This window comes from Taurulus bubalis (assembly GCF_910589615.1).
Source record: "Taurulus bubalis genome assembly, chromosome: 20".
NCBI classification, from domain to species: Eukaryota; Metazoa; Chordata; class Actinopteri; order Perciformes; family Cottidae; genus Taurulus; species Taurulus bubalis.
Window position 1 is genome coordinate 10,261,596 of NC_136608.1, and position 11,477 is coordinate 10,273,072.

Consider the following 11,477-nt stretch of genomic DNA (forward strand, 5'->3'; position numbering starts at 1 on the left):
CCCAAAACCTCAATCCATGAAACCACAAGAGCCCTTAAGCAAGGCATTAAACATGATAAATGATTAGTCATTAGAGACAGGCAGCAGGACGTGCAGCAGAATTACGCCACGGTGCACGTGTGTCATTCAATCTGAAGACATTTCCCTCTGCAGAGTCAAGTAGGAATGACCAGAGCCACGGGGAAAACAGAGAAATTACAAAGAAAACTACATAATAAACATGAAAAAGCTATATTAAGGATAAACTAGGTAGCAGGTATAACTTTAGCCGGCAGGCAACAGCAGGTCAAAGTTCATATTGCATTGCGACAAATACAACTTCCAGGAAGGAAAGCCCGAACCACTGGAAACTCTTCACCAGCAGACACACACACTTTACAGCGTTCATCTAAACAGACTTTGATTATCCACCATGACCTCAGCTTTACCAGCGCTCTCATCTGGGGCCTAAACCACATGCACGGCGCTTTTGAAAATAAAACTGCTTGAACAAAGTAAAGCTTTCAGTGATGTAACTTTGCTTGCAAACGTCTAAAACCATCGCTGGAACTGTTAAATTATGAATTCACTCACACAGATTGCAGATTATGTTTATGTCGTCATAATTCTGCAGAGCAAATATGAATATTAGGAGCAAACATGTTGCATTGAATATGACAGTGACACAGGTCAGGAGGAAGCCTCAGCTTTAGTTGGCCCTGTACTACAAACCTGCCTGATGTGTGTCATTCTATCTGTGTGTGTGTGTGTGAGAGTGTGCACGTGCGTGTGTGTGTGTGTGTATAGGGGCATTTGAGTTCATGGTAGGATCAAATGTTTGTCTCACCCACTTTAGTGTAATTTGATTAGATTACGGTGTCTTGTTAGCTCGGCGGAGCGTGGAGACACCTGTCTGTCTGTCTGACTTAGTATTGAAGTATTTCACTCCAGAAGTAAATGAACACTTTGGAGCTTGTCCTATTTGTTTTGTATGTGGGAGCATTGTGCCTTTATAGTGACTTGATAGTGACAGCAGCTCTACCGAGTGTATATACAGGGTGTGACATGGAACAATGGCCTGGTTTATATACGTCACGCTAATAAACCACCTTTGTACCATCATAGTGAAGGCATTAAGGTTTTGGTGATTGCAAAATGAGACAATCCCAGTCAAAACTGTTGAGGTCTGTATGTGTTGCTTTTAGCCTCCTTTGTCCCAAGGTCAGATCTGTGGAGGTTTTGCGGTTTATTTTTCTCTGTCACATGTGTTTTGATATTTTCACTGGGAAGTTAGAACATTTCAAACGCTACTCAGAGCTGCTTTATAAAGCCACGCAGCTCTATATTCTGCAGGTTTCTCACAAGGGTTGTTTTCTTAAGGTATGCAGTGTACATGTCATAGACATTTTTCTTCACAGTAGGCACATTGACTTGGCGTCGTAGGGGACACTGATAACATTAACGGGGGCTCCGCTCTGTTCCAGTGTCCCAGTGAGCCGTGACACTGAGCCTGAAACTGAAGCAGCTAAATTAAATTCCGCCATTATAATTTGTATTGCTTACACTTGAGCTGTTCCCACTGTGGCGTGTAAAACATCTCCCAGGAAGAAGGTCGATTCACTTGGGGTTCAAACTCTAAAATCGTCTCCACAAAAGCCTGTTAAGTTTGTTGTTACTTCAGGTGGTTTTGTTTGATTGTTTTTTATTTTCTCTCCCACTAATCCACCTGTTTCAGATGCTGAGTCGTCAGTGGTGGCTGCTGGGAGGTCACTAGGTCGCAGCTGTCTGTCAAGGCTAACATGGAACGAGAGGGCTCATTTAGGAAGTAAGAACACACACACGCACACACACATACATACACACACTTTCACATATGCCAAGCAGGTCTTATTCAGAGAGTTTCACTGCATCTTCAATACATTCTCTGTTCCTTTTTCTCTCTTTGTCCCTGTTCTCTGGGACACAAAAAGGTAGATGAAAGTGACTCACACACATTCCTGAATGACCTCATTCATTCTTTCAGTCGTGCAAACATCCCCCTTATCCTCCTTTGTTTAGTAATTAGACCGCAGCATATTCTCTCACAACTCTTTCTGTTGTATCTGCGGCACAAACAAATAGTATCTTAACTTCCGGGTTGTATTACGGATCTTTAATTTACTAACTTCAGTCTCGGTATCTTCTGCTTCTGCTTTCTGCTCTGCATCATCCACTCTCCAGGTGTTTGTAGACTCAGTAGCACGGGGTTCATCACTGCACCTTTTCTGAGATCATTTGGAAATTCATCTTCACTTTGACGAAAGGTGTGTGTGTGTGTGTGTGTGTGTGTGTGTGTGCGCGCGTGTGTGTGCGCGTGTATCTGAGCCCCAGGCTCCTGTTTCTCACACTGACCTATTTATGTAGAGTTGAACTAAGATCCAGGTTGACAGACAGACCAAAAACACACACACACACACACACACACACACACACACACACACACACACACACACACACACACACACACACACACACACACACACACACACACACACACACACACACACACACCTCCCCTCTCCCCCATCATATTCTTTTACATGCTTCTGATGTTCCATACTTTTTTCATCTCCTTTCAGCCCTTTCTTTTTCTCTTTCTTCTTCCTTCTGTGTCCAAATGCATTGACATTCATTTTGGGCATGAACCATGACAAAGATATTCAAACAAAAGAGAGTTCCGCAGCAGATGACAGTAAAAAGCAGACAAAATTGATGTGGTGAATCAAGCCAACATGTGGTTACAGCTTGAATACAACTTATATCTATCCTTGGCCTCACACAGGCAGGAAAAGAGGAGGAAGTGAAATGTGTGTCACCTTTAAATCCTTCCCCTCCCTCTTGGCAGTTCTTGGACCTCAAAGGGTTCCTTTGTTCGCCTGGCACAAAAGCTCACATCGCATGGTCACCGACTGGCACAGACGGGCAAAGGGAGAAGAGGGTAGAGAAGAAAAAAAGTTAAAGTAAAAGAAGTAGGAGGGAGAGAAGTGGACTAAGAGAAAAATGGCAAAAAGGGCGTGTGAAAGAGGGAGACAGAGACCCATGAGGACAGAGACACCTTTTCTCTTTCACATCGTCATCCTTTCTTTCATCAAACTCTCGTTCGGTTCAGTGTGACTCACACACTCATGGAGTGGGGCTATGTGGTACCTTTTCAGTTACTGGAGTAAGTACGCGTGTGTGTGTGTGTGTGTGTGTGTGTGTGTGTGTGTGTGTGTGTGTGTGTGTGTGTGTGTGTGTGAGAGAGAGAGAGAGAGAGGTTTGTTGTATTTTCTTTTGCAGAAAGTGCTGGTTTAGTCATGTGAATGAATGAATGAATGTGAAAATATGTTTTAATCATTTTACAGAGAGACACCGCAGCAGAAATATAAAGAACTGTGTTGGTAGTGTGTACGTTTATATTTGCCTGCATACATACAGTATAGTGCATGCAGATTACGCACACACAGATTACGCATATGCTGTACATGCCTGTGGGGGAAAATATTGTTTCAATACCTGTTCCTGACATATTAAGCAGCTTTATAGTAGTTTCTGTCTTTTGAGTTTCAGCTTTAACACCACATTGTTACTTTTCTCCTCTTCTTTCTTCTTTTGTACAGTTTAGGGCACAATGCATTCCTTCACTGCTAATCCTAACCATAAATACATTTCCAATCCCAATAGATATCCTGAAAGAAAGCTAAACCCGAAAACTAACAATTATTACTGTTAAAATCTAGGGATTTAATATAATCTGTAGTTTAATTTCCACCTGCACCACTCTGCCTTTTACGGCTGAAAGTGAACTCACTGTTAATGTTTGTTTCTCCTCCATGGACCAACCTCTGCCTGTGCCTCCCTACACACTCCTTCTCTCTCCTCTGTCTCCATTCCTCACTTCACTCTCTCTTTTTATTTTCTGCACCCATTTTTGTTATACCTTCATTAGCTTCATTCCTGCCTTCCTCCTCATTATTCCTCTTTCTTTTCCTCTATCTGCTCATCTTTCTGTCTTTCGTTCCCCTCTTCTCTCCATTTCTCTATTCAAATGTTTTAATTTACTCTCCTCCCGACTGTCTCCCTGTACCCTCTTGTCTCTCTACTGTATTGCATCTTTTAGTGGTATGGCGCATACGCTTGTGTAAACATCAACAGATGGCAAATAAAACATAATTACCCATCAACGAAAGGTAATGTCAGCCTTTGAAGTCAGGAAGAAAGGAAGTGGTTTTGTGGGCAGCAGTAATGCCTTTTCTCTGCAGACTTTCTGCTGGTTTTCGGTTTTTATAAGTGTTCTGTTTTTGAAATGTTCAGTGCTGTGCCAAATAAACACATCCTGCAAGAAAACACTTTTGATGATTTTGCAAGTTTCTGAAACAAAAACATTTAGCTTTTGAGGGAAGAACAAAAACTATTATTATTGTCTTTGGATGTACACGTTATGTACCGTCACTGGGTTCCACGAGCACAAGTGGAAAGTGGGCTTGGCTCCACCAGTATCACCCAGTAGCACAATGTCCTGCGGTGACTTCTTCTAATTATTTATGTCTTTTGGATTTCAAGGACTCTCCACAGCAAGCTGAGGTTGGGTAGCAACTCATTCTCCAGTCTGACCGACCTCTCGCAGACGAAAACCCCAGGAGGAGGAGGAGGGGATAAGGGAGGGACAACTGGAGGACTGGCTGAGGAGTGCAGCAGGGACAGAGGGAACCAGCAGAGAAGGGCCGGGGCCAACGCCACTTGGAACAGGTTAGTGTGCGAAGCATGAGTCATGTCGGTTCACTTGACATATCTGACTGAATGTGAAAATATGTATTTTTTTGGTCTTGCATACACACATATTTAAGCTGTGTTTACACACACATAGACATTTGTGTGTTTGTGTGCCTTTTTTTCCAGAATAAACATCACGGGCGGAAAGCTCTGTTAGTGCCATAATTCATGCTGTGAATACAAACACACATAAGCACCAACTCTTTCTGTCTCTCTTCCCTGAGGGTCCATCATCTCTCTCTCTCTTTGTATCTCCATCCATTGCTCACGCCTCTTTTCATCTCATTCTGCCTCTTGAGCCTTTTCTTCTCTCTCTCTTTTCTCTGGTTATTTTTATGGTTTCAGCTTTAATTGACACTAGACAGTGGAGGGTGAAAGCAGTAGCGCTGGGTTTGCTGGGGGGATGGAGGTGCATGAACAACATGAGTTCATGACCCCTCCTCACCGTTTCCTGCAGTCTTTTATTTAGTTTGTGCAATTGTATTTTGCATTATTTATGTTAGGCAAATCTACAATGTATCTCAATTTGAAGCAATGGGAATAGTTGTTTTGTGTGAAATGCTACCTCTCAGCAGCTAGTCAGGTAGTGATCATGCATACTGTTGATTAATGTAATATTATTCTATCCTCTACATTAGTCTTTGAATATTTATCCACAAAATGCTTCTGTGTGCTTCTTCTCAGCATCCACAACGCTGTGATATCAGTTTTCCAGAGGAAGGATCTGGGGGAAAATGAACTCTACACTCTGAATGAAGGTGTCAGGTAAGCTCTCTGTCTCTTTGTGTTTTATTTGCCTGTTTTTTCTCCCGCTGACTTTCACAAAAACACGGCGAATGTTGAGTTTGAGCTCGTTGGAATTTCAGAAAGAAATTTGACTAAATGATAGTGTTATACTCTGTAATTTCCCACCTTCCCTTGCTCCCATATTCACCCAATGGCAGCTTCAGCTGGCTAAATGTAGTCTTCACTGACACATTTACACATGCCCAGTGACTGTTTTTGTTGTTGCATCTCTCTCAGCTCCTCCTTCTTTCTCCTGCTGTTCTCGGCTGCAAACTGTCCACTTAACCAGAAACGTTACGTTGTAGAAACCTGACAGTAGACGTGACGAAGATTAGACAAAGATCAAAGATCAAATGTTCCTTTCCTGTAATAACAGCAAGTTGGCTGTCGTACTAATCCCTACCTGTGTTCTCTCCAGTGTATCAGTGGAAAATCCTGTTGTTGAAATGTTCTTTGTGTTCAGTGGGAACAACGTCTTTTCTCATTTCCTGAGTATGCTGCTGTTTAAACACTGTAGCTTTCCAGTTCACTAGAACTGATTATGTGTGGTTCATGTTGAGGAAGTATTACTGATGTTAGTGTGTATATAGTATACATAGGCACTCATTTGCAGTCCTATTTTGTATACAGACAGCTGCTGAAGACAGAGCTGGGCTCTTTCTTCACTGAGTACCTTCAGAACCAGCTGCTCACGAAAGGCATGGTGATACTGAGAGACAAGATCCACTTCTATGAAGGTAAGCTTCTAAATGAATGGAGACATGATTAAGAGTTTTTATCTCAATGTGAAAAACGTGACAAGTCTAGCAGGAGAATATAATGATTGACTGAAATGTCAGACGCCAGGTTAACCCTTGAACTATTTGTTTGAACGGTTAGAACATTGCTTTATCTCTGCGCAATCATTCTTTTCTGCAGAACCCAAATTGCCACACACACACACACACACACACACACACACACACACACACACACACACACACACACACACACACACACACACACACAGTCAGAGTGAGAACAAGCCATTGAGCAGGTGAGAACAAGACACCAAAATCAATTTGTTTCTCTGTTGTGGCAAATGTGTGACCTATATTTGAAGCACCTTTGACACACACACACACACACACACACACACACACACATGCACGCACGCACACACACACTGACTAGATTTTCAGTGCTGTCGTCACAGCAACCAGATAGGAAGTGATGCAATACGTCACACAGCACATAACATCCAGTCAGTGAGACAAAAAACATTGCGGTACATACAGTGACTCACAGACCCATTGTTCTGGTTCACTCAATAGGTGTGTGTGTGTGTGTGTGTGTGTGTGTGTGTGTGTGCCCGCATGCGCGCACATGCATGCACAGACCTATGCTGAAGCCTCGAGAATATTCTCAAGGCCAGCAGCATCATCATGTTTCCTTTGCAAAGCACAAGCTCTGTCGTGTCCATCGTTACAGACATGAACCATTTGCATGGAATTAGAACATGTACATCCACTGCAATGAGAACAAGTCACATGAAGTTCTCAGATAACGTGATGCAGAGATATTTCCAAAACATGTCAGCACATTGTCTCTTGTTGACTGCCAGTCAGACTGTTATATCTTTGACTTTGTGCTGATTGGTTGTTCGTCTTCATGCTTGTGTGTGTTTAAGGTCAGAAGTTGCTGGACTCTCTGGCCGACACATGGGACTTCTTTTTCTGTGATGTTCTGTCCATGGTGCAGGCCATCTTCTATCCTGTACAGGTACACACACACACACACACGCACACACACACACACACACACACACACACACACACACACACACCCACCCACCCACACACACACAACTATACTCACACTCACATGCTTATCTTTCCATTACAAAATGGTGTGTCCTCAGGGAAAGGAGCCATCAGTGCGTCAGTTGGCTCTCCTCCACTTCAGGAACATCATCACCCTCAACCTGAAACTGGACGAGGCTCTGTGTCGACCCCGAGCCAGAGTTCCCCCTTCTATCATACAGATGCTGCTAATACTACAGGTACACACACACACGCACATACACGGCATACACACGGCACACACAGACAAACCTCCTTGGCTTCTGTAGGCTGAGGGAAGAGGGTAAGTGACAACAGATGGAGGATCACAGGGTACAGAGAGTGGCTGACTTTTTTTTCTTGCAAAGGGATCTCACAGGAAGTAATCTCAGATGAGATACAGAGCGCAGTCATCTTCCCATGACCACTCCGTCCCCTCTGCACCCAGCCTGTGTCTGTTTGTGTCACTGTTTTCCTGTGTGAATTAACCATGTTTACATGGTCCTTTAAGACCCTTTTGTTCTCACAAAAACAGGAAAATCAGCAACTCAATCGTCAAAAGAATCAATTAGGATTACTGACCTAATAGTCCATTAACTTCGCTCCCCGTGGGAACAGGAAGAGAGTTGTTGTTGTCTTGTTATCTTGTTATTTAACTGCGATGTTGCTGTACTCTTCATGCAGACAACACGTCATGCATTTTCAAGTTCAGGCTGCTGGTTTCACATGATCCACACCAGTTTTCTTCATCTTCTGCGTCTTCAGTCATTGTCAGTCACATCCATATTTTGTCTTTGAAGGATGCATTCAACATTTTGCCTTTTCTCCTCATCAAGGCAATGTTTTCCAACCTAGAGGCCAAAACCTGCACCTGGGGTTGCAGCATGATTTACAGAGGCAGAAAGGAAGGGGAAAAAAGAAACAAAATTCTGTATTTCTAAAAAAATCTTTTTCTAGTGTATGATATTCACAATATTATTCATAGTTATGTAGATTTAGTTTGAGTAAAACCACCGTAGGGACATTCGACCTGATGTTGTTCAGCGAGTTATTGCAAGTGTTCTCGAGTTTGTCTGGGAGTATGAAGTGTGTGTCTGTTTCTGTGTGGGTCACTTTGGACATCACTGTGGTGACTCATTGACCCAAATCTGCTGCTTCCACGCTCAGAGTGGAGTGTGTGGAAAGGAATACAAGAATAGACAACTGGACATATTTATTTGTCCAGTTTGTGTGGCGCCCACAATGAATATCACTGCACCAGGTAGAGTTGAGGATATAAAAGCAGACAGGAAAGCAGAGCAGCTAAGACAAGTGGTTGGGGTGAAAAAGAGACACTATTGTCTGAATGTTTGCTGTTTTGGAACTTCTGCTTTCATCTGTTTGTAATTTCCTTTTCGTTTCTGTGACGCCAATTCGCCGAAGTCTGGTCTATTGATGTGGTTTGTCTCTGCGCTGTGGTTTAGATGCATGTGCTCAATGATTCAGAGTACTCGCACAGGATTGATGTCTCTGTTGTGATTTGAAGACTCTGGAATGATAATGTCTCTGGGCCCACATGTATCACACCCCTCAGCGGGAAGATTTGATCCCAAGTTTAACAAAATTGTGAAGGCGACTCCAACTATTATGCAAACAAAGAGCCTGAACCTTTCAAATGGAAACGTTGTCATGTATTTTTCTTCATGGCTCTGAGTAGTAGAACAGCACCATATTGATTTCCATTCATTATGAGGGTGATTTATTTGCTACTGATTTACTAAAAGCACGCTGACATCAAGTGCACACTGGGTTTGAGCCTTGCAGCAAAGCTGTAATGCCCGTTTCCTGCCGAGAGTGAAGAAACAAGTTGGGCCCCACATGAAGCCCGTTCATGCTGTTCCAATCAATATCTTTATAACCACAACAAATTAGATGGTAGCGTATTGTGAAAGAAGTCCATCGTAAAGACAAATCCACTCAGAATGATTTTTGCAGTGAGTTACATTATTTAATTTGACATCTGTTGTTCACTGTCCTCGCGTACAATCTGTCTATATTAAACCAGATAGATGAGTTTGTTTTATCTGTCGAAATGAGCAATGCTGTTTATTGTTTTCTTATCCTAGTACGTTTACACATGTTTATACACTCTATATTTTTTTAACAGCTTTTAAAGTTTCCGTTACCACCTGCCAACAAGCAGCAAACTGCCTAACGCAAACTGGTGTGTGTGTGTGTGTCTTTCTCTCTCTGACGCAGGGAGTCCATGAATCTAAAGGTGTAACAGACGACTACCTTCGCCTGGAGTCTCTCATCCAGAAGGTGGTCTCTCCTTACCTCGGCACTCATGGGTTATATTCCAGAGATGGATCTTCCAATTTGCACTGCTCCTCCTGCCTTTTAGGTATGTACATGTGAGTGTGAATGTGTTTACAGACGACGAACACCAGAAGCACTTTTAAAGGTCACCTGTGTGTTCATGCGTTCTCATGCCCTTGCGCTCTGTGGTGTTTTTACGTGTTTTCAATGATAAAGAAATCAAATTTAGAAAATAATCTTTCTTATTTTCTCTCTCGTTCTCTCTTTCTCCCTCTCCAGAAAAGCGTTTGCAGCGCTCCTGTCCCTCCAAACCAGGACACTCCTCCATCGCCAAGAACCCGGTGGTACGCTCTAAGAGCTACAACGTCCCCATGCTGACCCCTGTGGTGGAGCATGACACCGACTCGTCCTCGGGAGGCGGCACAGGTATCAGACGGCACTCCGTCTCTGAGATGACTTCCTGCTTGGAGGAGAGCAGCTCTCTGGCTGAATCCACAACAAACACCAGCAACACTAGCACATCCAGCCTCACCAACCACTCTCCGGCTTTCACGGCCTCCACTGCACTTTCAGGTACGACTATGAACAACCTAACAAATCATTGGCTTCAGCCAATTTCAAGATGGCAAAACGCTATTATTGCTAGAGTGATCCATATTTCAGATTAATATTTAATTAAACAGTTGGTGCTGAATCTCAGACCTTTACATTCAACTTTTTATGACTGTCCAACATTGCACAACCTCATATTTTTAGTCTTAAAATGCCTGTAATCATTTAAATAGTCTCAAAAAGCAGTAAAAACTGTATGGATTGAGGCAAAAACATTTAGAAAAACACAAAATATTTGGAAATTTAGTATGAAAGTATTAAAATCTACCACAAAAATATCTGCCCTGAAGTTACTCCACTGGCCACAGTAACGACTAACAGCAGGCAGCTGATCAATAAGAGACCCAGAGAGTTGTGATCCCATTTAACACACTGATCCTTATTTTGCTTAACTCTAAAACCTTGGTTGGTCTCTGTACAGACACTGTGAGGTCCAGTCGGGACCCGCTCCCCAGAGACGCTGACAGTCCTGCAGGTCCCCACCCTCTCCAGCCTCAGAATCACTCCCCCTGCATCCTCCCGGAGCCCTCCCCGGGCGAGGACACACACTGCACTGGCTCGCTGGTGTCGGACTCCTCCGCATCCTCCAGAGCGCTGGCTCAGGACACGAGCTCCGGTCCCAGTCCTTCGTCCAGTCTGGAGATCATGATGGACCACGCCCCGGAGTCTTTGGACTCGGAGCCGGAGCACGACGGCATCTTTCTGGACTTCTCGCGCCGTTGCTCTGGAGGGTCAAACGCACAGCAGATACCCGCTGATGTAGAGACGTGTGCAAACAACGCGGAGCCATGACGACATTCCTGACACCCAGTGATACTTGGTGCTGTTTTATGAAGACTAGATCATTAGGGATCGAAAATAAATTATTTTTTTAGAAGATGTGGTCACCCATCCAGAAACAAGTCTAACCTTATGCTGATTGGTAAAAATATGAATTTGGCTTCTTTTTTTTTGGTGTGTGTGTGTGTGTGCTCTCAGCTGGAAACATCAACACTGGCTTCTTTGAGAAGAGAGATCTTTTCCCTGTTTTTTCTTTTAAATGATAGTGATGGCAACACATCCCAGGGGAGAGTGCACATGCTGAAGAAATGTTTTATAATTGTCAATTATCTCTGCAATTGGAGGGCTATTGAACAACTGTCAAATTCTACCTTTTTTTTAACACTTTGAATGTAAAATAAACTATGTTGG

General features: G+C 43.2%; 1 protein-coding gene across 1 annotated transcript; it reads left to right on the forward strand.

Moving 5' to 3' along the window:
• Window positions 1-1,734: 1,734 nt before the first annotated feature.
• On the forward strand, window positions 1,735-11,477 carry LOC306752521 (proline-rich protein 5-like). The gene is made up of 9 exons (XM_079236287.1): window positions 1,735-1,804; window positions 4,561-4,746; window positions 5,455-5,535; window positions 6,187-6,293; window positions 7,226-7,317; window positions 7,457-7,597; window positions 9,615-9,759; window positions 9,954-10,247; window positions 10,708-11,477. The coding sequence occupies exons 1-9, from the start codon at window positions 1,779-1,781 to the stop codon at window positions 11,076-11,078; spliced, it is 1,443 nt and encodes a 480-aa protein (XP_079092413.1). The 5' UTR covers window positions 1,735-1,778; the 3' UTR covers window positions 11,079-11,477.